Source organism: Microtus pennsylvanicus, chromosome 10, assembly GCF_037038515.1.
Source record: "Microtus pennsylvanicus isolate mMicPen1 chromosome 10, mMicPen1.hap1, whole genome shotgun sequence".
NCBI lineage: Eukaryota > Metazoa > Chordata > Mammalia > Rodentia > Cricetidae > Microtus > Microtus pennsylvanicus.
Window position 1 is genome coordinate 100,875,758 of NC_134588.1, and position 27,173 is coordinate 100,902,930.

The 27,173-nt window shown below is 46.2% G+C and overlaps 2 protein-coding genes across 4 annotated transcripts in view; one reads left to right on the top strand and one right to left on the bottom strand.

Annotated features, from left to right (window-relative positions):
• Positions 1–9,114, top strand: part of Tp53bp2 (tumor protein p53 binding protein 2) — a 55,517-nt gene extending 46,403 nt beyond the window's left edge. The window contains exons 16-18 of the mRNA XM_075989358.1: positions 1,982–2,148; positions 5,614–5,813; positions 8,429–9,114. Coding sequence (XP_075845473.1) covers positions 1,982–2,148; positions 5,614–5,813; positions 8,429–8,470 — 409 coding nt within the window. The 3' untranslated portion in view covers positions 8,471–9,114. The remainder of the gene's footprint in view (positions 1–1,981; positions 2,149–5,613; positions 5,814–8,428) is intronic.
• A 4,431-nt stretch (positions 9,115–13,545) lies between these two features.
• The window catches only part of Capn2 (calpain 2), a 53,085-nt gene continuing 39,457 nt past the window's right edge, over positions 13,546–27,173 (bottom strand). For all 3 annotated transcript variants that reach the window (XM_075989362.1, XM_075989361.1, XM_075989360.1), the window contains 9 exons: positions 26,540–26,576; positions 25,373–25,438; positions 24,236–24,293; positions 21,120–21,184; positions 19,624–19,692; positions 19,082–19,160; positions 17,023–17,139; positions 16,724–16,782; positions 13,546–14,586 (listed from right to left, as the gene is read on the bottom strand). In XM_075989362.1, coding sequence (XP_075845477.1) covers positions 14,563–14,586; positions 16,724–16,782; positions 17,023–17,139; positions 19,082–19,160; positions 19,624–19,692; positions 21,120–21,184; positions 24,236–24,293; positions 25,373–25,438; positions 26,540–26,576 — 574 coding nt within the window. In that variant the 3' untranslated portion in view covers positions 13,546–14,562. The remainder of the gene's footprint in view (positions 14,587–16,723; positions 16,783–17,022; positions 17,140–19,081; positions 19,161–19,623; positions 19,693–21,119; positions 21,185–24,235; positions 24,294–25,372; positions 25,439–26,539; positions 26,577–27,173) is intronic.

Consider the following 27,173-nt stretch of genomic DNA (forward strand, 5'->3'; position numbering starts at 1 on the left):
GCACACACAGAAGCATGCACTCAAACATACACTGTGCATGTGTGCACACACAAAAGCATGCACTCAAACATACACTGTGCATGTGCGCACACACAAAAGCATGCACTCAAACATACACTGTTAATGTGCGCACACACAAAAGCATGCACTCAAACATACACTGTGCATGTGCGCACACACAGAAGCATGCACTCAAACATACACTGTACATGTGCGCACACACAGAAGCATGCACTCAAACATACACTGTACATGTGCGTGCACACAGAAGCATGCACTCAAACATATACTGTGCATGTGCACACACAGAAGCATGCACTCAAACATATACTGTGCATGTGCGCACACACAGAAGCATGCACTCAAACATACACTGTGCATGTGCGCACACACAGAAGCATGCACTCAAACATACACTGTACATGTGCGCACACACAGAAGCATGCACTCAAACATATACTGTGCATGTGCGCACACACAGAAGCATGCACTCAAACATACACTGTACATGTGCGTGCACACAGAAGCATGCACTCAAACATACACTGTACATGCGCGCGCACACAGAAGCATGCACTCAAACATACACTGTGCATGTGCGCACACACAAAAGCATGCACTCAAACATACACTGTACATGTGCGCGCACACAGAAGTCTGTAGTCATATTCACCAAAATAGTAACAATAGCATTCCGAAGTATGAAGGGTATGAATTTCTTTTTTTAAAAGCTATATCCAGCTGTAGTGGTGACATAAGCCTGTAATCCTAGCATTCAGGAGGCAGAAGCAGGTGGATCCCTAAGTGCAAAGCCAGCTAAGGCTATATGGTGAGATCTTGTCTGTAAATAAATAAAAGCAAACCTTTTACCCAGATCACAGGTGAGATGCAGCTCAGTTGTGGAGCTCTTGTCTGGCACGAGTGGGGCACCCAGGACTCCCAGCATCTATAGTTAGAAGGGGGTAGAATGGGGCGGGGGGCGACAAAGAGAGAACAAGCAGAAAAGCGTATCCAAGGGAACCAGACTGAATGAGGAAAAGAAAAAGAAATATTATGCTTTTTCAGAGACTGATTCATAATATTCTTAAGCCAATTATTTAAGTTTGGAGATTTGAGGTGGCACATTTTTTTCTATAATATTAATGTTCATTATACCTTTTGCCTAGAATAGATTGAATTATGTGTGTGCATGTATGTATGTGTTACAGTCATTGTATTAGGACTGTATTTACTGGAATCATCTCTACAGTTTGTTACAGTCACTTTTCTACTTAGAGTTGAATTGATAGAGTCAAAGTTTACTGTGAGTTTTAAAAATATTGTAGGGAGTCTGTGTGTGCAGTTTGATTCCTAGAAAGTTGGCCATGAGAAGAAATAAATACTGTCATTCAGGCTATAGTTTAAAGACTTAGGTTTTTACTCTGAAAGAAATGATCAGGTTTCAGGCATAGAGAAATGGCTCAGTGGTTAAGTGCGCTGCTATTCTTCGGAGAACCTGGGTTCTATTCCCGGCATCCACATTGTAATTCACAACCATCTCTATGGAACTCCAGTTCCTGGGAATCTGACATCCTCTTCTGGCCTCTGTGGGCACCAGGCACACAAGAGATGCACTTACATACATGCAGGCTATAAAAAAATTAAAATTTAAATAGGAATGATTATAAGCTCAGGGAATCCAGACAGAACCAAATCCGCCTGACGCTGTTCCTTTTAGATCACTGCGCAGACTTTATTTCCTTGATTCTTCTCACTAGCACTGAGCTCCTAGCCCCACTGTGCTCCATTGTGTTAGACACTTTCCTTTGCAGCTGTAATTCTTTTATGGGTGCAGTCATCTGTCTCGGTTGAACTGGTTTTAAAAGCCATTTGTGAGGCTAATAGGTAAGAGACTGAGGAACTTTCTTCACGGATAATTTACCAAGTGGAGGTTGTTGAGCTTGGAGACGCATTCCTAACCAGTGCTGTGTTTACTTCACAGGACCCCATTGCATTGTGCTGCCTCCTGCAACAATGTCCAGGTGTGTAAGTTCTTGGTGGAGTCAGGAGCAGCCGTGTTTGCGATGACCTACAGCGACATGCAGACGGCCGCAGACAAGTGTGAGGAGATGGAGGAAGGCTACACGCAGTGCTCCCAGTTTCTCTATGGTATGTAGCCAGTGCCGTCACATGTGTTGGCTGCTGTACCCATTATCTTTTTGTCCCTAGGGAATACTCAAAGCTCAGGAAGTGTTTTATTATTTTTGCTCTACATAATTCTGAGAATAGGATCGCCTAGGGAACAGATACGATACAGCTTCCATGCATGTGCCCAGGAAAAGCTACTGTCAGAGACATCTTCAGCTACAGCTGATTGCTGGTGTGCGTTCAGAAGCCCCTCTATTATGGCTTTAGTGTTTAGTGAATTGTAGCTTGCTGTAAATGAGATTTAAAAGATAAAGACAACACATGTTTTGGAGTTTGTTTTTGTTTCATGTTTTGAGTTTATGATTTTGATCTCTGTCAAAACATGTCCTGTTAGGGCTGTACCTAAATACAGATCTCTGTTGAGAGAAAAATGGAAGTGAAGCCAAGACAGATATATGTTGATTGTCTTTTATGTAGGATTTTTTGTTTTTTGTTTTTGTTTTTTTTAAATTTGTAGGATTTAGCACTTGCAGTACATTCTTCTGTTCTTTTTGGCTTAAGAGAAGACAGAAAATCAGGAGGTCTCAGGAGGCTAGTTTGCCCAAACTGTCAAAGGCTTCCTACCAGTTGTTCACAAAGTTCCCAGAGGTTAAAGGCAAAGGCCTTTGCTCTCTTGGCCTGGCCATGTTCCTTGGTGTCTGTCTATTTCAGGTTGTAGGTAAGAAGAGAGGGCTTCTTGAAGCCACAAAATCTGTCATCCTCCTAAGTGTTTGTCTTCATTCTTCCTTTCCCTCCCTCCCTCCCTCCCTCCCTCCCTCCCTCCCTCCCTCCCTCCCTCCCTCCCTCCCTTTCCCTCCCTCCCTCCCCCACCTCGTGTTTTATGGCACTAGTTTTGAACTCAAGGCCTTAAACATGCTAGCAGGGTCTCTACCACTGAGTGATGCCCTTCAAGCTGATTAAATTTCATCATTGAGACTTACAATTTTATCTTGTTTGTTTTCAATTTTGGACCAATAGAGTATTTTGACATTAGCATTATGTAAGCTCATATGGTAGACAATGTTTTTTGTTTGGTTTTGTTTTTTTTTCTTCAAGACAAAGTTTCTCTGTTGCTTTGGAGGCTGTTCTAGAACTAGCTCTTGTAGACCAGGCTGGCCTCAAACTCACAGAGATCCTCCTGCCTCTGCCTCTAGAGTTCTGGGATTAAAGGTGTGTGCCCAGCTGACAATTATTTTTTTTTAAAAGACATGAAGATTTTTGGTCAGACTTTTTTGGGACATGAATTCTATCACAGATGTTGGGGGATGACACATTATGAAGGTTCACTACAGACAGTGACTGGGCACAGCTCCCACTTAGGGAGAAGAACCTGACCTCTCTGATATCTGCATCTTTTGTAAAAGTTATTTTCATATTACATTTTCTGTTATTCTCTGTATGTGGATGATTTGCCTGCATGTATATCTGTGTACCACGTTCATGCAGTGCCCTCGAAGACCAGAAGATGGCATTAGATTTTTTTGGAACTGTAATTAGAGAGGGTTGTGAGCCACCATGTGGGTGCTGGGAATTGAACCCCAGGTCCTCTGGAAGAGTAGCCAGTATTCTTAGCTTAGTCTATCTTCAGGGTCCCCTGCCATTCTTAATGGTAATTTCATTGACAACTGGAACTTGCATTGTTAATTTGAGCATATTATAGTACCTAGGATTTCTTTCCCATTCCTATCCCAAACAAAAACAGAATGAAGCTCTCAAACATTGTGGAGTTATATTTGTGTGAGGTTTTGTTTTACAGTCTTGTTAGTGATGTTGGGGTGGGAACCTGAGACCTTGTACATGCATCACTGTTGGCAGAGGCTGCTTGTTTGTTCCTGGCTGCCCTGACCTGAAATATTCACGCAGAAACTGTATTAATTACAACACTGCTTGGCCGGTGACGCCAGCCTATTCCTAGCAAGCTTTTACATTTTAAATTAACCCATTCCTGTTATATTTTACCATGAGGCTCATGGCCTACTGGCAAGGTTCTGGCTGGCGGCTTTCTCCTCTGGTAGCTACATGGTGTCTCTCTGACTCTGCCTACTCTCTCTCTCTCTCTCTCTCTTTTAGTCTGGCTTTACTCTGTTAAGCCATTGGCCAAAAACAGCTTCTTTATTAACCAATGGCAATAAAACATATTCACAGCATACATCACCTCCTCTTTTCATGTTACAATATTACAATGAGACAGATGTTAGAACCTTACCAGTAGGCCATGACCTTGTGGTGATGCACAGATTAATAGAGATGGGTTGGTTTAAGATATAAGAGCTAGAAATACACTTAAGCTATTGGCCAAACAGTATTGCAATTAATACAGATATCTGTGTGATTATTTTGGGAGTCTGGGTGGCCAGGAAACAAAGGAGTAGCCTCCGCCAAAACTTCACGAATGATTTCCCACCAAGCGACACTACCAACTTTTGTCCTGTCCTGTTTTTCATGTTATTTAAAAAGGTTTTATTGTCTTTTGGAAAAGAACATTTCATTTCTTTGGGGTTTTGTTTGTTTGCTTTGTTTTGCTTTGCCCAGAGCAAGAGATACAGCACGTGCTGGTTATTAATTGATATGTTAGTTGTACTAGGCTGCTTACTAATTGTTAGGTGCTCAGAGTTTAAAAATATGTTCAAAAGTCAAGCAGATATTTTCTTGTATTTTTAAGACATAAAGGTAAATGAAAATGAACTGGCTTGCTGTGAACTTTGTTGCTGTGCCCCCACTCACCTTCTGCTGTCCTCCCGTGGTGTCAGGTGTCTAGGTTCTGTAGCCTTCTGCCACCTTTCACCTTTAGGGAACAGAATGAGAAGTCGAACCTAACTCACAGTCATTAAGTAACCCCTGGGAAATGGCCTTTTGAGAATTTTCTCTTGCCCTGTTTGTAGATTCCAACATCCAGAATTCTGATTTTCCGTGTATATAGACTTTTCTATCTTACCTAAACTGCTATATTCTGTATTCTAACACACGATGTTATCCTTGTTCTTAAAATTACTAGGAATTGCTGTAGAACTCTTTGGAAGTTTTCTGGTTTGCTCTGGGTGTCTGAAGACTGAATTGCACAGCTCCTTGGTCATTATGCTTAGAAGTAGGCCAAAAGCTGACAAACCTGTTGTTTCTTTTCTTAATATCATGGATTGAGACAGGGTTTTCTTTTAGATGCTGGGCCAGCAGAAGGCTTCCTCTCTGGGGAAGGCAAGCTTTTGAGATGCCTAGGAGGTGCCTGTCTTTGGCCTTGTATTATGGTGTCTTTCTATGTTCTATAAACACTGCAGGCCTTCCAGTTTCTCTCCCATGCTGGAACATTTATTTCTTGAATGCTTAATGTAGTAGTTCTGACGTTCTAGCGAGTATCCTTTTCCCATTTGTTTTATAGAGTCTAAAGTTCTTTTGAGGAGTGTAATCTGAGTGGTCATCCCATGTGCTCTCTTCCTTTTGTCTCTGTTGTAGGAGTTCAGGAGAAAATGGGCATAATGAACAAAGGAGTCATTTATGCACTGTGGGACTATGAGCCCCAGAATGAAGATGAGCTGCTCATGAGAGAAGGAGATTGCATGACTGTCATCCGCAGAGAAGATGAGGACGAAATTGAGTGGTGGTGGGCCCGCCTTAACGACAAGGAAGGATATGTTCCACGCAACCTGTTAGGAGTAAGTCACTCCAACACGGACCATGTTTCGTGTGTGGTAAAGTAGAGCTTTACATGAACTGTGTAGATCCAGTGCAGTTTACTGCCCTTTGTTAATAAGACACGGCACTGGGCTGGGAGATGGCACAGCAGTTAGGAGCACTGGCTGCTCTTGCAGAGGACCCAGATTCAGTTCTCAGCCCCACATGGCAGCTCTCAACCATCCATAAACTCTAGTTCTCAGGGACCTGATCCCTGCTCACTGCACATGTGATCATAAAATTTTTTAAACACACAAAGCTTAAATTTTTGTTGCTCTTGATTTAGACTCAATCAGTACAGTACAGCTTATTATTCTTAGGAAAATATTAATTGGTTGGAAAGCTAGAGTAATGTGATTTCAAGATTTTTGCACTGGGCTCTTTCATAGGTTTAAACCAGGTGCCATAGGTCATGTCCATATCTCCAGCACTTGGGAAACAGAAGTAGGAAAATCAAGAATAAGCTCTTTGATGGACTTGGGTATTCTTCTTTGTGGCCTGTGCACACAGAGATATGTTGTGTGTATAAAAGAAAGAGAAATAGTATAGGTAGATTGAAGGTCTTGTGGATCTGCTGTTGGGAAGGACTGGGAAGGAAGGATGGAGGTGACGTATGCAAGTGTTGTGTAGGTTACAGGCACTGGGTTCTACATCTCTGCTGATCCAGTTGGAGCATTTCTGTTCTGTTCTGGGTGGTGAGAAAGGCTAGAGAGGCCTGTGAGCTTGCTGTGCACACAGTACAGGGAGTCCATGTGAGGCATCAGTTAGACAAGGTCTGTCACATAGATGCCTTTGGGAGGCTTCTCCAGCATCATACCTGCCTGCTAAGGTTCCTCTGCTTGGGTGTTCCAAGTGACTTTGGCCCAGGGACCTGGCAGATCGCCTGTCCAGTGTCCATTTTAAGTCATTTCCTGTACCTTAACTGCTGCTTTCCAGAGAGCAGCATTTGTTGTGAAGTCACCTGCTGAGCCTTCTGCACGACTCCATCATGCCTTCGTCTCTCAAGTGCTGGTGTTATACTTGTTCAAACACCATGCTTAGATGAGCCCCACCTCCTCCTGTTTTGGTGGGGGAAGGGATGAGACGGTCTTGCTAAGTAGCTGAGGCTAGCTTCAAACCCTTATTCCTTCTGTCTTCTAAGTGCTAGGTTTCCAGATGTCTCAGCTACCGGGCTCACCTGTTGTAACTTGATAACTAGTAGTGCATATTTGTGGTATATAACGTGGCTTCTGAGGAGTTTTACAAACATTTACTGTGTGTCTTTATGCATGTGCCACAGTGTGTGAAGGTCAGAAGACAGTGGGAGTTCAGAGATTGAGCTCGGGTCACAGAGCTTGGCAGCCAGTGTCCTTACCTGCCAAACTGTCTTGCCAGCTCCTATGTTCCCAGTCCCTAATCCAACTTGAAATAACAGGTTTATATTTATAAAATGACTAAGTCAGGCTAACATGTAAAACCTTACATAGCTATCTTCTTATTTTGTGATGAAAATAAAGTCTGTTAACCAGTTTTCAATTAATGTGCACATTTTTAGCTATGATTCCCATGTTATACAACAGAAGTCTTTGTAAGTTTAATTCCCTAGTAGCAAAATGCCCTGGTTAATGAGATGGAGGATTATTCTCAATGGGCAGAATTTGCTCAGAGACTGTTCTCAGAAGGTTCTGAAGTAACAGGCTGGGAGGAAGATTGTAATTCTGGTCCTAAACTTACATACTCTTGGTTCTCTGGCAGTTTCTTCTGTAGACATGTGTTTTACATATCATGTTTAAGTATCTTTTGGTATTTAGAAAAAAAGGGATTGAACAATATCAAATTTTAGCCAGGCTCAGCCATGAATCTGGGAAGTGCATTAGTAAATGTCTTCTCAATTGAAGCTAACTCTTAGATAACCACACCACCCTTTTGAAAGCTTCCTTGTCCCTGTGAGGAGGAAGGGGGAGGATTTGTGTAGTCTGATGGTTGAAATATAATGTGACCCTCACATAGCCTCTCTTCACCCCTGTTATGGAATGCACAGCCAACAGAATTCCAGATCCAGAGCATTTCGCCTGGCTTCCCTATGTCTGCTGACTGAGACATTTCGTTTCTGATATACTCAGGGCCCACCCAAACTGTCATGACCTAGTAAATAAGGTTGAAGAAGTATGGTTTACATCTGTGGTCCCAGCACTTAGGACGCTGGGGCAAGAGGATTGTGAGGCTAGCCTGGGCTACCTTGAGAGCCCCTGCTTTTAAAAAATGGCTTTTTATCCTGTCATAAGGCATTCCAGACCTGGAGCGCCCAGCTGTTCCCTAGCGGTCACCAGCAGTTTGGCGCCCCTGGCTGCTTTGTAGTTGAGTTACTGCCTGGAGTTCCATGTCCCTGCTCCTTGGTACTGTTTCAACTGATGGACCCTGGTGACCTTCAGAGGTCTCTCAGCGAGTAGCCCATGTGACCAGTGCTGGGTGTGAGCGCTGTGTATCAGGCAGCCAGCGTGCTTCCACAGCTCGGTGCTTTCCTGAGTGTGTCACACTCCTTCCTGCCTTTATTGAAATACTCTAGAACTTCCATGCATGTGACGTTTATAAATATTTTTTTAAAACTCTCTTGCAGCTATACCCAAGAATTAAACCAAGACAAAGGAGCTTGGCCTGAAACTTGAGTTACTGAAGACTTAATAAGCTAGAAAAAGTACTATGACTGTTTTGGAAAAAATTTCAAAAGACTCATAGCTTGAAAGCAATGAAGAATGTGTCCTGGGAGAAAATGAAGGATCGAAGACGTCAGCCCTAGCAGAGGACATGCGCGGCAGGAAGGGAGGTGCTGAGTCAGAGGGCTCCGTGTGGCTCACAGAGAGGCAGCGGCGATCCTGTCTTTTCCACTCATGGAGCTGTGGGAAATCAGCTTCTTGTCCTGGTTACGGTGTTTTGGGCACTGTTCTCATACCAGTCTTCTGCCAGGAAGGACCAGTGCCATGAGGCACCATCTTCAGCTGCCCGTCCCCAGCACCAGCAGGCTTTGGAAGTCCCCAGCGCTGCACACTTGTGTATTGTCAGTGAACAGTAACTATTGTATGAGTTCCTGGAGCCTTTTAAGACTTATGCATATATTTGAAATACTTAAACTAAACTACACTACCTAATCTAAATTAGATTTAGAACTTGTTTTTAGGTTGAATTTGAATCTATATTTATTGTCTTTTTGTATCTTGGAAATTAGAGATTTGCCTGTATTTGTCAAGCTCATAGCTGATTTTAAAAAATGATTGTAATAAAATTAAACTTTATGTCTCTAAGCCACTTACCAGTTTCCCTTTTAATTTTGTAAACATCTTTGGTGATCTGTCACAAGCCGGTGGGCTCTGTCCTGCACAGCTGAGGAATAATGAACTGCTTGATCTGACGTGTGAACTGTGTAAGAGTTCCTCACAGCCGTGTGTTTGAGAAGCAGTTCTTAATTACAGAAACTCAGCTTTGCAGTTCACAAGTCTGCGTGGCTAGAATACTTAACTTTTGGGAGGGCGAGAAAGAGAGGGAGGGAGGGGGAGAGAGAAAGAGGGGGGGGATTCATCCACGGAGGCTGGGAAGGGTATCAGATCCCTCGGAGCTGGTGTTAAAATGTTTTGTGAACCACCTGATGTCGGTGATGGGATCTGAACTCTGGTCTGAAAGAACAGGAAGTGCTCAACCACTGAGCTATCTCTCCAGCCCTTCGCTTTGTAATTTAAAGGAAGATCTTGGAGGCCATAGTAGCAGACCTGCTATCTCTGCTACGTGTTTCAGTGCTCTTGTTTCTTTTCCCCTTCATAAACTTATAGACATTGATTTTTTTTTAATTTGATTTTACTGCCAAACAAGGAGCTGTTTTAGAACCCATATTGCTTAGTGGAACTAATAGAAGATACAAATACAAAACCAGTAGTTACTTTCTCTAGACGTTTTACAGCTGAATTCTAACAAGGTAAGTATATGAAAAACAGAATGATACCATTAATTAAATATGGAGATTATGCATAGCAGGCAAAATTCTAAACCCAGTGGCCTCCCTTCCCCAGTTTGTGACTTTGGCACAGATCCTAGGACTTTTCAGACTTAATTCCTTAATCAGCTAACACAATGGTGAGATCAGCTTGGATTATCCTGGTGGCTCCAGGGTAATCACATGAGCCCTTGAAAAGGGCAGAAGAGGAGGCAGGATCCTGAGACAGAGGGGTGGTGAGCCAGATTTGGGATATTTTTGAAGATGCAGGGTCATGAGCCAGAAAGTATAGAAACTAAGAAAAACCCTGGACTGAAAACCTGCAAGGAGACAAAACCCCAGGCTTGTAGCCATGTGGACCCGAATGCATCCCACTAGGCAAGCTGATCTGTCTAGAGATGATTCCACAGCTGGGTGTGGGCTGCACTAGTGGAACTTGCTGGACCCCAGTCTGCGGGTGTGGGATAATGGGTATTTGTGTTAATCACTGAGATGATTCCTATGAGATGCTACTGTAGAAATAAATAGGACGTGGGTTCTCGCACAAGGCAGCTGACCTGTGTGAGATCTGTTCTAGTTCATGTAGTGAAGCCGAAGGAGTTGAGAGAAGCCATAGACGTGCTGTAGAGCAAGCTGAAGAGTTGTGTGAGTCCAGGGAAACTTGGAAATGAGGAGAGGGAGCCCACAAGGACTGAGGCATATATTTTATTATTATTTTATTGAGCTCTACATTTTTGTCTGCTCCCCTTGCTGCCTCTCCCCTCCCCTTCAGCCCTCTCCCATGGTCCCCATCCTCCCAATTTACTCAGGAGGTCTTGCCTTTTTCCACTTCCCGTGCAGATTAGATCCTGAGGCATATTCTTTAGTCTTACCGTTTGTGTTTATTCTTATAAATTTGGCACCACCGCCAGGTGCAACACATTTCCACAGCCACTATTAGTTGCATAGAGTTGCCTAGGGACATGCACCCTCTTAAAGGCCCCAGGCACCCCACCCCAGATCAGTCTCTGTCTTGTTCCTCTGTCTTCCTGTCTTTTTGTCTGTCTGTCTCTCTCCTGTCCCCACTCCCAGACTCTCTCCTTCTCTCCCAGTAAACCTCTTGGATTTGATCTGTTGTGTGGTGTTATTTCTTGACAGCACACCTTGGCTGGGCCCACCTAAGGTACCTTTCCACTGCTTTATCCTAAGAATTCTCTTTGGAGTTTTTTTTTAAACCTGTTTTATTATTAAAATAGAGTTTCTTGGGGGTAATATTTGAAAGTATACAAACAGGTTCTTGACTCAAAAAACAGCTTCCAAGGGAATAAGAGATACTTCATTATAGGCCAATTTCAGTGACCAAGACCCAGGAACCATGGAGCCAGGTTTCTGCAGCTCCATGTTTCCACACAGAAGCAGTTTCATGGAGCTTTATAGAAAAAGAGCAGAGAAAGTCCTAAACCAAAGCAATTTAAAAAAGAAATCGGTGGGCACATCAGAGAGGCAGTGACAGCAAGATAAGGAATCTCTCCTATAGGTCTCATGTATCAGATGATATTCTTAGATTTTAGGTTCATAGACTCCAATTTTTATCTATTAGTCACCAGATGGAAGTCTGACAACGTTCAGGGGCTTAAAGTTAGCTCAAGCTACAATGATGAAGCCTGGGCCTGCAACATTCCCATGTCTCCACATCCCTGCCCTGTCCTTCTGATCAGTCTCTGAAGATAGCTTCTGTCGAGGAATTCTTACTTAGAGTGAGGCACTAGACATTATAGCGACACTGGCTGGTATATTTTTTGTAGTCTTGTCCTTGGATTTTTATTGCATAATTGGGAGCATGCTGGAAGCAATTCTGTTGCTTGCTTGCCATTGTTAAGATTCAATGACTGTATAAAACTAATTTATCAAACGATTTAGTGTTTAACACGGGCTGCTTTTCAGTTCCCTAGATTGCTGCTGTGGTCTTTCTAGCAGCAGAATTTGCAGGTTTTTGCAAAACAAGGCAGAAGGAAGCAGCGGGCAGTGGGCCATGTTAGAGGAGAGTGTAAACTTTGATATAATAGGCCGCGAAGTCTTGGTAGGAGGAGGTGTCACGTGGCTGGACTCCCAGTTGACAGAGCAACAGACAGAAGGACACTAGGGAGTGTGGTCTCAGGGCAGAGGAAGTAGGAAATAGAATTAAAGGCAGCCAAGGCTGGTGGGGGTGGACTGGAAGGTGTTCTAGAGTTGGCATCTGGAGGTAACTGGTATTTAGCCACGTTAGAAGACAGATAGGCTGTTGATAACTAGGTGGTACCAGGTGGAGACATGATTTGGGGAACAAAGAAGTGGATGTAGAGGGGCAGCTTAGAACGATGACCCTAGGGGAAGGACAGGGCAGGGTAGAGCAGGCGTGCGACTAGAATGTCTCGCAGAGGAGCTGTGACAAACACTGCCGAGATAGATGTGTGCTCACTCCACAGAAGGGCCCATATAGGTCTGGGCTTGCAGTTCAGGGCAGAGGTTTGTGGTGAGGTATAGGTTAGGATAATTGCGATGGGGTCAAAAAGCTTGGGAGTTTATTTCTTCCCTGTAAAATGGTCACCGCCCAGTTTTTGTTTCTAGACTTTTATGTATATGATGGTTTTGCTTGCTTGTATACCAGTGCACTACCGCATGCCATGCCTGTGGAGGTCAGAAGAGGGCATCAGATCCCCCAGAACTGGAGCTACAGAAGCGTTGTAATAGGGTTACGTCTAAGGCTGCCATGGGGTTCTGGGAACTGGAACTGGTCTCTCCTTGCCCTCCTCATTACAACCAAGAGTACAGTTGGCCATAGGGTCAGCCCTTGAGATTAAAATGCGGTAGGAGGGGCTGGCTGCATGGTGCCTGCCATTTGGGAGTGGCCAATTCTCCTGCCCCCATCCTACACCTAAACTGAGACCCTCCTCTCTCAGCTTATAAAGACAGGACCCATGCCCTCACTCCCGCCCCCTCCCAGCTGGGTCTCCTAGTCTCCTATTTCAAACATTTGATCACCTTTCTCGATCCTATCCCGTCTCAGTCCCCCACCTCCACTACCTTTGGCACCTGTAGTCCTTAGACAAGCTATTTCTCTCTATCCTGAAAGCCCCAGTTCTGAACAGAGGATGCTCATACCCGGGGCCTGAGTTTGCTCCATAATCTTAGCCTTCCTGGCCCACTCTAGCTGCATTTGAGAATCCATCTACTACTTAACGTGAGGCTGGAATTCCCACTGTGGAGGTGGAGGCAGGAGAATCAGGAGTTCAAGGCCAGTGTTGGCTACATAGTTCCAGATCTGTCTGGACTATATGAAGCCCTGTTATATATCACCTGCCCCTGAAAAAAAATCTATCCACTAAGCTTTCCATGAAAGTATAGGTAGCATTTCCTCACCAAGTCATCTTTCTTTTCCATTTTATTATTCTTCAGACATCACCAGCGACAGCCATAATCCCAGGTTCATGATTTAATATTCAGGTTTTCTCAGCTCCCTTGCTGGCTCCTCATCCCGTGGGAGCTGGCCTAAGTGATAGAGACCAACAAGCAGGTGAAATTAGGACTGCCCTTTCTGGTCGAATGAGCAGAACTTCTGAGTTAGAATGTTAAAACATTGTATATATAGTTCCATAGTTTAATTATAGGTAAGGTGTTTTCTCGGTATTTGAATGTTCAGAGCGGCAGATCTGTTTAAGTAGAGCCCAGCTGTAACCCTGTGTACTCATAAACCCTCCCACGGGGGCCATTGCTTGGAAGAAAACCAAGGTGTGTGTGAGACTGCATTGGCAACTTTATTAACAGTACATTTGGAAGGAGATAAGGCAATATGTTTACAATGTTGCCAGCATTTTCCCACGATCAAGAAGCCAGCTTGTTTGTTTTGAGACCTTCTGAGCTCTGTCCTCGCCAGCTCTAGGCACAGTCCCTGGGTTAGTGAAGTACATAAGGTTGAGGCAGCCGACGGCGTACAGCGTGTTTGTCCTTTAACCTGATCTTGCAAACAGGACACCTGGCTCTGATGCACTGCTCCAGTTGCTCAGGGTGTAATGCTGTCACTACCTACTGTTCGTGAGACTCAACCGTGTAAGGCCAAATATGGTCAAGGACTTGAGTTTGAGAATGACTGGCTGTTCATGACACTGTATAAAAACTATCTTTTGTTAGAATCAAATAATGGAAGCATGCTTTCTTTTTTCCCCGATTTAGTTTTTGAGACAGGGTCTTGCTAGGTAGCCCAGGTTGGCCTCTCTCTGAGACTCCCGTTTGCAGGGGTGTGCCACCACTGCTGGCTCCTGGATGCTTTAGATGTCTCCATCAAACTACTTCAGGATACATCATCCCATCCGCCAGTTAGCTCAGAGCAAGTGGCAGTCCCTGGGCTGCTGTGGCAGATGTCACCGCTGCGTTTTAAAACTTAAAATATTTCTTTAAATATCCCCACCAAGGCCTTGTGGCCTGAGATTGATTGCTCAGTTAGTCGTTTAGCCTCTCTGCGTTCCTTCCTAATTTAATATTGCTATGAACAGGAAAATGTGTAGAAGTAAAAAGTGTATACTATTTACAGACATAAAGCTTTCTTCGAGCTTATCAAGGGTTATACAATTCATTTGCATTTGGTTAATGATATGCAAATCTTTGATATGTGAAAATTCATCTATCTCAGACGGTTATACTCTTCAGGTATCCATTTCAGTAAATGTTCCCACAAGTTCAAGGTCCAGATACAAAGTTTTGGGAGTTTAGGCATTGGCTGTTTTCTTCCATTAGAAGTCTTCAGGCATGTAACTTCAGAGTACTGAAAAACTCAGCCACTGTGTGAAGAAAAGAACGAGTTATTCAGGGACCGTCGTTAAAATGAAAGGCTTTTTAGGTGGCTTTGGGTTATGCTGGAAGACGGTTGAGCCTGGAAGCATACCAGGGACTAGAACCCCGGTGCCCTAGCAGTTCATTCTACCTGACTTTCGGAGTCTAGTTGAGCAGTTTGATGATTTGTGCTGTTTGAATTGGTGGCTGTCATAGTGCTTAACATACAAAGGGTGACATTCAAATACTGTATGAACCAGCCTTTTCATACTTTCCCTCACATGTCACATCAGAGGTTTGTTTCGGGGCTGGGGTGGTGTGTACCTTGAGTTCTAGTACTAGGGAGGCAGAGTCAGGCAGACTGTTGTAAATCTGAGGCTAGCCTGGTCTACACAGAGAATTTCAGGCCGGTCAGGAATTTTTTTGAGTTCCTGTCTCAGGAAAAAAAAAGTTTGAGGTGTGGACATCCAGAAACCACTGGCCTTAGCCTTGGTTCTATATTGGCATGACAGGAACTCTCTGACCCTAAATCGGTGTGGAATACACCAAGTCATCAGGACCTTGTCAAAATCCCCCAGAGTGATGTAACCCACAATTGAAGCTGAAAAATCATGAAAATTACAGCATTAAGGGGAGACTTTCTGAACAAGGCTAATCCTTGGTGGCTCCTCCTAAGGGATCTTTAGGAGCCTGTGGAGGGTAAGGCTGAACGGAGGGTGGATAAAAGGTGTTCCTTAGAAAACAAGAAGGGGCTGGTCAGAGAAGAGAGGCCCGTATGTGTGAGCAGGGAGTGGGGGAGCCAGAGTTGGCTATCCAGCAGGAATGAGAAATTGTCTAGTTTCTAGAACCCAACTTGGCATGTTTCATGTTCCAGTTCTGTTGACTTGCCTTTAAATTGCAGGCTCAGGCTAGGGGTGTTTCCTAGGTGATCTAACAGAGACAGCTTTAAGCAACTGGTCGTTTGTAGCTGGCAAAAAGCTTGCTACTTGGATATGGGTACTTTACAGTGCACTGCACAGCAATGAACAGTGTTTGAGGATTGGTTTAAAACAAGAGTTCAAAATTCAAGAAAAAAAAGTTGTTAGACCCCAAGCCCTGTCTCCTTGTCATTTGGCTCCTCTGTGTGACACGGGGAAGCACTGGTGGCTACCATTCCCCTTAGTCCTGCATCCTTCTGTAGCCTTCTGGAGTCACGTGGTCCTGGATTCTCTGCTGCTTTATCTTTTTCTGCTGTGTTGGGAATTGAACCCAGGGCCTTGTGAACACTCAGCAGACTCTCTACTACCCCGCTGCTTCTGGGACTGTGAGCCTTCTAATTGTAGGATGACAAGAGGATGCCCTGTTTTGTTTTGGTGAAGCTGCCTGCCACGTTGACTTAAAGCTGTAGTTCTCAACCTTCCGAACACTGCAACCCTTCAGTACAGTCCCTCATGCTGTGGTGACCCCAACCATAAAATTGCTTCCTTGCTACTTTATAACTGTAATTTTGCTATTGTTATAATTATAATGTAAATATCTGTGTTCTCCAGTGGTTAAGTGACCCCTGTGAAAGGGTTGTTTGATCCCCAAAGGGGTTACGATCCACAGGTTGAGGACTGCAGGCTTAGACTGATCTCAGAGATGTGTGGATGAGTTGTAGACACATAAGCTTATTGGGCATAGATGTATGTATCGTTAGTTTCATGTTAAAGAGAAGAGATAATAGAAAGAAGTATTTGTCTCAAAAAAAATACTATGAGTAGATATGGCCTCAAATGGCAGGTCTTCCCAGAGCCCAGCTAAATTCCACCCAAAGGGTCTCATTCTACAAGCACATTCTCTCAAGTGCTGATCGGTTCTTTCCTCAGCCATCTGGTATACCCAAGTCACCTTAGTTTAACCTGGTGCTTATGCTCCAGTCAACACTCATGGGACGGGAGAGCCAGGTGTGTTTTCCTAGGCAGGAGAATCAGCAAGTAGTTCAGAAATAGAAGATCAAAGTGCATCATGGGACTTTACAACCATTTACAGTCTTATCCCCAAGAGATCAGAAAAAAAACTCAGATGCGAACTTTCCAATAGAATGTCACCCTAGGAACAGCCTGTCTGACCCATCTTCTACCAGCCTTCCCAGGAGCCGGGGGTTGGTGTGAGCTGCTGACTTACAGAAATAAGGTCGAGTGTTATGGTCCCGGTGTTCTCAGGATCCAGCTCTTTGAATATCTCTGTGGAGGGAGGACAGGGGGTGTGAAAACTGAGGGCACGGAAAGGCAGATTTGCAGCGTTGGCCAGTTTGGCAGCTGGTTCTCACTGGATGGCACAAGTTACAACTCCTTCCTGCTTCCCCAGTTTAACAAAAGGGAAATTCATTCCCAGCTCATAGACAGACAAGCCAGCAGTCGCACCCCTGGTGACAGACAGGCTAGGCCTTAACTGAGCTAAGGGAGCAGAAAGAGCCAACGTACTGAATAGCGTTTCCAGCCGAACCAAACACCGAACAAAATTGTTAAAATCGATGGTGAGTTCGTCGTCTGCAAACCGGGCAACGATGACTTGGTGGAGTTGGCAGGGCAGCTTGAAACCTGGAGGTGAGGGAACAAAGAGCCATTGGTTGAGTGCCAGATCCCATTGCCGTAGTTCTGCTGAGAGCCACCCCACCATCCAGCTCTGCTCACAGGCTGTGGAACCAATGTGACACACTCTCTCTCTTCCCTTCCTTTATTTTTATATTTTTATTTATTTATTTTATTGCATGTATGTGCTTTTGTATATGTGTGACACCTGGATTCAGTGTCTGCAGAGCCCAGAAGAGGGTGTTGGATCCCCTAGAACTGAAGTTACAAGTGGTTGTGGGACACCCAATGTGGGCATTGGGAACCAAAGTCAGTCCTCTGAGAGCAAATACTCTCAACCAGCGAGCCATCTTCCCAGCTCCCTGGACTGTGTGACACTTTAAATTACACCCATAACTGCTTTCATCCATGGTTGAACTTTGCAATGCAGTCCCTCTTTGTTTCTGAACTGTTCCACCACCCTGTCTTTTTCCTAACAAGTAACGCTTTTGTCTGTTCTTCTGCAGTGGTCATGCTGTTCTGAACTGAAGACCATGGTCATCGACATGTAGCAACAACCGTGTAAGTTAGCTCTAAGGCATCTTGGAGATGAGCTTCTTCCTAGATTTACGTGGCAGACTAATAGTATTTTTTCCTTGTGAATAGAAAAGGAACTTAAAGCAGGCCCATTGCTGTCTGGGTATGTAGACTGCACTTCCCAGCGTTCCTTGCAGCTGTAGGAGATCTTGTAAGTTCTGGCTAACAGTGTGTGCAAGCAGAAGTCATGGGTGTGCCTTCAAAAGCAAGAAGCTGTAGCGATCCCACCTCTACAGAACCCCAGATCCTGGGCTACATGAGATCGAATCTGTCTAAAAGAGAAACAGGGCTCACACAAAGGTGATCCCCGCACTTGGGATCCCAGCACTAGGGAGGTGGAGACAGGAGTGATATGGCTGGGCAGAGAGAGGAATGTAAGGCGGGAGGAGACAGGAACTCAGATACAGTCTGAGGTTTCAGAGAGACCGAATCTTCCCTTCAGTCTGAGGACTTGGTAGAAATAAATGGTCTCTCTAGTGGCTGGCTGCTCTGCTTCTCTGATCTCTCAGCTTTCACCCCTAATATCTGACTCTGGGTTTTTACTATAAGAACAATTAGAATTCATGCTACAAGGAGTCCTTTTGGGTCTGCTGGCAGCATGTGATGGTGGTGACCTGTTGTCCCGGATCACTAAGTAGTAGACAGGAGGTGCCTGAGGTGCTAACAGCAGAAGACCCCGCCCCGTCTTGTCTGCCCGAGGGAAAGATACACAGTGTTTGGAGTCACATGCAGTCAGATTTGTCCTCAAGAACAGAGGTCTCCTCTCCGTTGGTCTTGCTAGGTTTATACCCTAGTTACTGATGTCTGTTCTGCCGGGGCTTTCCTGAAAGCTGAGCTGAGCCAGCCAGAGTCTACCAAGTCAGCTCTGCAGGGGAAAGAGTGGGAGGAGCATGGGAAGGGACACACACACACACACCTCACAAACACACCACATACACACACCACAAACACATCACACACACACACCATACACACAAACACACTTACATAGACCACACACACACACTCAGAGCTGGCTTTATCTTCTTGCTCTGCCAGGCTGTTCCACACAAAACTTAGATTTGGGAAGACACTATGGGCAGAGCTTCCGGGATGACATTTAATTTGAGCAGTCGGTCTTTTCGAGGGGAACAAGAAGGACGTGTTTGTGTGTCATTTTAGACCAGTTCCTGCTTTATGCCACCAAACGAATTCTGGCTAGTCTAACTTTTCTGTGGAGCTGGGGTTAGGACCCACGGTCTTGTGGGTGCTAGGCAAGAGCCCTACCTCTGAGCTGCATCTTCAGACCCACCAGCAAAGCTTTATATATATTGTATGGTATAGAACGAGGCTCAGCAGAAAGCACGGGCGAGAGGGCATGGCTATGAAGTGGTACCTGCTTCTTCCAGTGCTTTCCGCATCTCATAGGAATTCATGGTCCCAGACCTGTCAACGTCGATTTCCCGGTAAATTTTCTAGAACATGGAAAACACTTATTAGAACCCTGACCCAAAGCGAAACAGGTGTCAAGGTGCCCGGGAAGTGAGTGCTGAGTGAAGTCTTCCGTCTCCCTGCCTTTAGTCTGGCCTCACTAGAATCACTTTTACTTTCAATATTTAGTAGGGCAGCGGGTCTCAACCTTCCTAATGCTGTGACCTTTAACACAGTTCCTCGTGTTGTGGTGACCCCCAACCATAAAATTGTTTTTGTTCCCACTTCATAACTGCAATTTTGCTACCGTTATGAAACTGAATATTTGATATGCAACCCCTGTGAAAGGGTCACTCAAACCCCAAAGGGGTCATGACCTACAGGAGGAGGATAAAATTCAATTCCCCTGGAAACGCTCCCCCACCCTCCAGAGGGTGCGTCTTAATGCATATGTCTGGAATATCCCCCAGCACTGACCTACCCACCCCAGGGTCCCCAGGACCCTACTTGGTATTTCTGAATCTTCGTCCAGAGGATGTAGAACTCCTTCAGCCCCAGCTTGCCACTCCCATCTTCCTGCCCTCGGTCAAGGAAAGTTCCTGGAGTATGCGGTCCCTGATACAGTGACCATCTGTATAGTGGCACCTGATTGGCCTGTGGGCTGGATCTCCCAGTCTTGCCAGCACATGTGTGGGGAGGTTTTACAGAAGGGTTTGCCTTCTGCTTTTCATACTCTCCAGTTTTCTCAAAAGGACAGCAGGAAGGGTGATGGAGCCCTGCCGTCTGCTGACTGGGGAAGGGTGTGATGGAGCCCTGCCGTCTGCTGACTGGGGAAGGGTGATGGAGCCCTGCCATCTGCTCACTGGGGAAGGGTGATGGAGCCCTGCTGTCTGCTGACTGGGAAGGGTGTGATGGAGCCCTGCCGTCTGCTGACTGGGAAGGGTGATGGAGCCCTGCCATCTGCTCACTGGGGAAGGGTGATAGAGCCCTGCCGTCTGCTGACTGGGGAAGGGTGATGGAGCCCTGCCGTCTGCTGACTGGGGAAGGGTGATGGAGCCCTGCCGTCTGCTGAGTGGGAAGGGTGATGGAGCCCTGCTGTCTGCTGACTGGGAAGGGTGTGATGGAGCCCTGCCGTCTGCTGACTGGGAAGGGTGATGGAGCCCTGCCATCTGCTCACTGGGGAAGGGTGATAGAGCCCTGCCGTCTGCTGACTGGGGAAGGGTGATGGAGCCCTGCCGTCTGCTGACTGGGAAGGGTGATGGAGCCCTGCTGTCTGCTGACTGGGGAAGGGTGATGGAGCCCTGCCGTCTGCTGACTGGGAAGGGTGTGATGGAGCCCTGCCGTCTGCTGACAGGGGTGCTGTGGGGGCTAGCAGTTTGTTATGAGATGATAGACAGACAACTGGGCCCTTGACAATTATTTGGTACTTTTAAGGCGTCTGGTAAAGGGAGCTGCATCATAGGTACATGCCATGTGGCTGGTGGGAGTGTCACAGAAACTCACTCTGTTCTGTTACTGGACCTCAGAAATGGAGGGGAAGCATGGTTAGTCTACTTCAGGGACAGGTGGGAGGCCCGGGGGGAGCTAGGCCAAAGAGAAAGGATGCCAGGTCCTTGGCATCGGGTCTAAGAAACTTTTTTTAAAAAGACAGTTGCTATGTAGCCCAGGCTGACCTCAAATTGGAAATCCTCCTGCCTCAGTCCCACCATGTGCTAGAATGAACAGAAGAACACATGGTTTTAGAAGGGAATCTTGCCGCAGACACAAATTCATGTCAGACACATCATGGTTTAGGAAAGCAGGAGAACACTGTCACTCAAGAAGTTGCCCAGGCTGCTCTGGGTAGAGATGGTGGATCTGGGTAGAGATGGCGGATGTATGGCCAGGGTTTTGAGCCCTGGACCTGACCGGCTGGCTGTCCGCACCCCTAGCCTGTGAAGTGAATGGACTCACTTCCTTTAACGGAGGAAGCTAGTCTCCGCCCTGAGCACATTAAAGGATACATCTAGCATGTCCACCATGATTTTACAGGTCTCGATGCTGAAGCCATCTGACTTGATATCTTGGCCTAAAAGACAAGATAAACATGTGAGCAAGGCCCTTCAGACTAGCAGTGTCTGACAGAAGACACGTCTGCTGTGCCGGCCACTACAGCAGCCCGGTAGGTTACTCTAGCCATGTGTAGTAATTGGCTGGGAAACTGGGGAAGAGCAGGGAATCTTACGTGTGCTGGACAAACAGGGCTTTAATATTAAAATAAACAAGAGATAAAAAATGATGGCATTCTTTTTTGGTTTTTTGGACAGAGCCTTGTTTTCAAGTTTAGGCAGGCTTCAAATCCACACTTCTGCCTCACAATTGCTGGGATTACGGGCATGTGCGACCACACCTGGCCACAGCTGAACCTTTAATTGCTGACAGGGTGGAAAACTGCCATGTCGTCATGAGCAGCCAGAGAGCACGTGTGTTCGTTATAGTCTCTGAGCGGAGAGAGGAAGGCAGCTGCGCCATCTGTCCATCTGCAGCCAGTTGGGTCTGTGTCCCCAGTAGACTGAGAATCTGAGGACCTAGAACTTCTCTAGGTGAGTCCTGTGCCATTGGTGGCCTGAGACTCCTGTCACACCCCCCACAGACTTGTGTGTGTGTGTGTGTGTGTGTGTGTGTGTGTGTGTGTGTGTGTGTATGATGGTAATGCGAATGTATGATCGGTGTATATGCGTGTGTGTGAGTAGATGGGTATGTACCAGGGCACATGTGTGGAGTCATAGGGCAGCCTTGGGTGTGGGTCACCTTGTTTGAGACAGGGTCTCTGTTGGTAGCCCCCGTGTATGCTAGACTGGCCCACAGCTTCTGGGGACTCTCATCTCCACCTCCCATCCTACCACATGCGAAGGTGCATGCTGCTGTACCTGGCTTTACATAGGTTCTGGGGACTCAAACACAGGTCCTCATACCAGTGTGGCAAGCACATTACCCCCTTAGCCATCTCGCCAGGCCACTAGGAACAACCCTTTTGGTGATGTCTTTGTAGAATAGTTGAGTCTAGCCTGTCTTAATCTTGCTCTACTAGACACTAACCCATTCCCCAGGATAGGCATGTGCCGTGGGATAACCCTTCATTACTCTGTGAATATGTGTTACTCTCATTGGTTAATAAAGAAGCTGCTTTGGCCTATTGCGAGGCAGAATAATGCCAAGCAGAAAAGTCAAACTGAAAATACAGGAAAGAAGAAGGGTAGAGTCTGAGAGACACGAGCAGCTGCCCAAGGAACATCATGCCAGCAGACGGATAAAAGCCACGGTCACAAAAAAAAAAAAAGCCACGGACACGTCGCAATGTACAGATTAATTTAAAAGTAGGAGCTAGTTAGCAACAAGCCTGAGCAATAGGCCAAACATTCTGTGATTAGTATTAAGCCTCCAAGTGATTATTTAGAAGAGGCAGCAGGATGTGGCGGGACAGAGAAACCTGCATTTACAGGCATGGGGCTGTGGGGACACTTAGAATGCTGGAGTCATCAGGCAGGCAGGGAAGGGGTCTGAGTTCAGAAAGGTCCATGCATAGTGCATGCTTTTCCCTCCACGAGGAGTGGGCTGAACCAAGCATGGCTTAGCTCTTCCTGCACTCCGGCTGTGTGGGACACAGCGACTTTGTGTTCCACAGGCACTACAGCCATCACCTCAGGGGCCCTGTGACCACCCTCGTGCCTGACAGCCTCAAGGGTCACTCCATTCCCTTGTCCTGAGGGTGAGGGGAGTGCAGTTGGGCCCAGCCCTGAGGAAGCCCTGCATGGCCTGCTGGGATGCTGGCTCCGCCATCCTCACCCTGAGGCCAAGCACTCTGTGAATCATTTGTTCAAGACTCACACGCAGCAACCCATTGTCTATGAGGGACACACACCAAGCATGGAACATTCTAGAGACCTTGTACTCTTCTTAAGCTTTAAAACAAAGATTTATTCTTATCCTAAGGGGTTAAGGGAGAGGCCATCTGATGTCCCATGATGACTGACAGAGCTGATGTTTGGGATGTCACAATGTGTAACCTCAGGCATCCCACACTAACTACTCTAGTATTCTATCAGAGGCAGGATGATTTGTAATGATTCAATGGGAGGAGTATATTTTCCTTCTTCTCTGGTGGTGAACAGTGTGGGAACTGAGCATTAGTCTTTGGGTGATTTTAAAGAAACTAGAAGAGCTGGCACGGTGAATCACACCTATAATCCCAACACTAAAATCCAATACTCAGCAGCCCAAGGCAGGAGGATTGTTGTGAGATCAAGACCAGCCTGGGCTACATATTGAGTCCAAGGAGGTCGTGCTAAGCTACAGAATGAAAGCGTATCCCAAAGCAAAAAACAAAACAAAAAAGCAAACAAAAGACATCGCGATGGCTCAACTAAAGGTGCTTGTCACCAAGCCTGATGACCTAAGTTCGACATCTAGAACCCAAACAAGAGAAGGAAAGAACAGGCTCCTGTTAGTTGGCCTCTGACCTCTACATGTGCCCTGTGGCATCCCTGTGTATACCATGTATACACATATATGCATACACATACACACACATACACACAAGAAAGTGATAGTCACAAGCGCAAAAAGGTTGATGATAAGCTTGGCTCCTCATTCTCTGGCTTCTACTTAGTCTTGTTTATTCTTTCTGGGAGCCTCCAGCCTGGGCCTGAGCAGACATTTCCAGAGTTAGTCATTACTTGGATCATTGGCTCAAGTGAATGGAACAAGCAGGTTCTGGACGGATGTTCAACCGCCGGGAAGAGGGAGCCATAGTGTGTGGATTTTGCAGATAAGGGGTGAAAAGTCAGACGGGTGATCTATCTAACGTGGTTTATTTATAGAGCTTGTAAGTAGTAGAATTTGGATCTGATCTGTCATCGCTAGACCCAGGAACCTTTGCTCTGCAGCCTTGTTTCACACACCTCCTCCTCTGTCCTATTCGTTCCGGTGCTGGGAGTGCAAAGGCAATGACTTATATAGGAGCAGAGAGTGACGGCTTAGCCACAGCAGCGGACATGTGCCTGAGGGAAGGAGTCTCCCATAGCACCTCATGTCCGCAACGGTAAGAGTGTGATGAGGGGTTTGCAAAGGGGACACTTACGCCTGGCTAGAACTCTTCTCAAGATGGTCTGCAGCTCAAAGGCAGAGATCTCAGCATCCTGCGGATATAGGACACATCATCATCCTGGGCTCCCTGTGGGAGCTGGGTGAAACGCAGTGAATGTCTTGGATAGATCTTGTTTCATTGCTAATGCCCCAAGAGACGTTGGTTCAGCAGTCCCCAGTCTACCCTGAGTAGTGACCTGGCTTGTGTTCAATCTACTGTTATAAGGTAGGGCACATACGAGGTCAGGCAAGTCACCCTTTCTGTATGGCAGGGACCACGTTCACAATGTTCCTCACTGTAATTCTCTCACCCCATCCTTCCCACCCTCTACAACTCAGACCCTGGGTTTCCTGAAACCGCTTAAGCTCAGTCATCTACAAGATGGCTCAGCCCTTCTCTGGGGTCATTTGCCAGGTCTCCTCAGCAGTGGTCCAGCTACCTCTGTTCACTTCGGTGTATTTGTGTAACCACGACAAGCCCCAGGGTATGTATGTGTTATTCAATTAGAAGAGACTGTAAGTTTCTCTGAGGCCCCTTCCCTTGAGAAACAAGCGGTAGGGGAGTTAGTTGGTGCTGCAGAGCTAACAGCGTCTGTCTGAGTCCTTTGATGAGCCTGTGGCTAGGCAACAGACCAGCCTCATGGTAACATTGGAGGCAGTTTACAATGGGGAAGGACACTTGGCTTCTGGAGTTGCTGGGAAGGAAGGGCAGGCTGGCTTTGTAGTGGAACTGGAGGCCTGGGGGACTATTTTAAGAAAAAGAAAAATAACGCTTTGGTATAAACTGCTTATATTCTGGAGGGATGGGACCCTTCCATCTCAGGTATGTGTATGGGGGTCAAGACGGGGAGTCACGTTTCAAGTCTCAGTTGGCATGGCACAGAGGAATAAAACAACCTCAAAGAGAGCCAAGAATCTTAAGGAAGAGCAGAGCCAGGGCTGGCCTGAACAGAGGAGTCCCTTAGAGCCAGCAGAGGGCTTGAGAGGATGTGAGCAAGGGTCGGGCTAAGGGTCTGAGCGACGACCAAAATTCTTCTGCTTTTGCTTGGTTTGTTTTCCTCCCCCTTAAATGGAAGTCTCCTCTGGGAAAATCACTTTTCCTCTAAGTCAGCAGAATTTTGCTGACACCTACCTCCCCCGCCAGCTGAGCGAATAACCTGCGGAACCCATCGTCGATGTCCTCCTCATTCGCGTCAATCTAGAAGGTGAGGAGCAGAAACAGGAGACCGGTTAAAGTGAAGATTGACAGGAAGATGCTCCTTCCCTTCCAGGGCAGCCCCTCTCCCACTCCCAGAGTCTTCCACTCCCTTGGGCCAGAATTCTAAGGATGCTGGGCTTACAATGTATAACAGTGCGAAGAACTGAATATTTTGTTTTGTTTGAGACAAGGTCTCATATAAACTCCTTTTGTAGTTGAGGGTGGCCTTGAACTCCTGATCCTTGTCTCACCTATGGAGGGCTGGGGTGATAGGTATGTGTCACCACACTTGTCTTTTAAGTAGTCTGGGTGACCTTGAACCCAGTGCAAAGCCGAGGATGCTTTGAGCTCCTCATTCTCTGGTCTCTACCTCTGCAGGGCTGAGGCTGCAGGAGCGCATCACTGTGCTCAGCTAAGGTTTTTTTGTTTTGTTTTGTTTGTTTTAGCTAAAGCCCATGAGTGGGAGTGGAAGTCACATGAGAAGGGAGGTTATACTTTAACTTCTTGTAATTCCAAGTGTCTTTAATATTTAACAAAAATGACCTTGTATGGTCTATCCAAGTGGAATACTGTGGAGCAGTTAGGTCAGTGACAAACCATTTGGTGTTGCACTAGGTACATACAACAAGCACCAGACTTCAGCAACCACCTCAGGGCCCCAGAGAGAGGGGAAGCCCTTCCTTTCTCTAGCCTGTGGTACTTCTTGCATTTGCTAAGATTGGGCCTTGGGTAAAATTCCTGATTTACATCCTAAAAGCCCCTCAGGATTTACCACTGAACCATTCTTAAAACCCTTTGAAACCTGAGAAATCTTGTTATCCTTTGAGTCCATTTTATAGATGATAAAAGTGAGGCCGAGCAAGGGGAGTCACCAGAACTCATCCTGCTAAATGTAGCCCTGGTGCTCTGTCCTTCCCCGCCACCCTCACACCACTGCATGCGGATAAACTGGGCTTTAATGAATTGAAGAAGAGACTGACTATAGCCTCACTTTCAAACCCTGTTCCCTCAGTCAAGGACCCAGGCTCTCGCCATGTTTTTGCTCTCCTGCATTCTGTGTCCCTCAGAATGAGTAGAACTAGGGAGGTAAGAAGGACATACCTCTTCAATGTTGGCCTCGATTTCATCATCCACAACTCTGGAAACAGAAAGGAAATTTACTATTAGAAGGTTGGGGAGGGTGAATGGGAAATATTGCAGAAGTCACCCTATAAAATGGGACAGCAGTGTTTAAATCCAGCATGCTGTGGGAGAGGAGGGCTCTGCACTCTGAGCTTCTGCCACAGCACAGCCCCTTGGCAGCAGAAGCTGAGACAAAAATTCTCCTTATCAAACAGCACATGGAGCAGGGGCTCCATGGACTCACTTTGTGAACTCACTTCTGGACTTTTTCTTGGCAACTGTTTTGTTCAAGCACCCTGCCACTGAGCCGCAACCCCAGTCTCAAAGGACAACACTGAAGTTTCACGTGAAACACTCTTTGCCATGGGAGGACTTTCATGGTGCGACCTGCCCATAGGAACCTCTAACTCTTTGTCCCATGCTGGGCTGGAGTAAGCCACAGGGAATCTGCTGAGAAAGTTAGCTGACTCTCACACAGTCTCTTTCATAGGCTGGATCCTTCCGTGAGGGTACTTAAGTCTAGGAGGGGCTTCCTGTGTACCTGCAATCTTAAACTCAGAGTCTCTTCTACAGACCTGTGGCTTCACAGAGGGGGAAGGGACTTCTCAGTGCT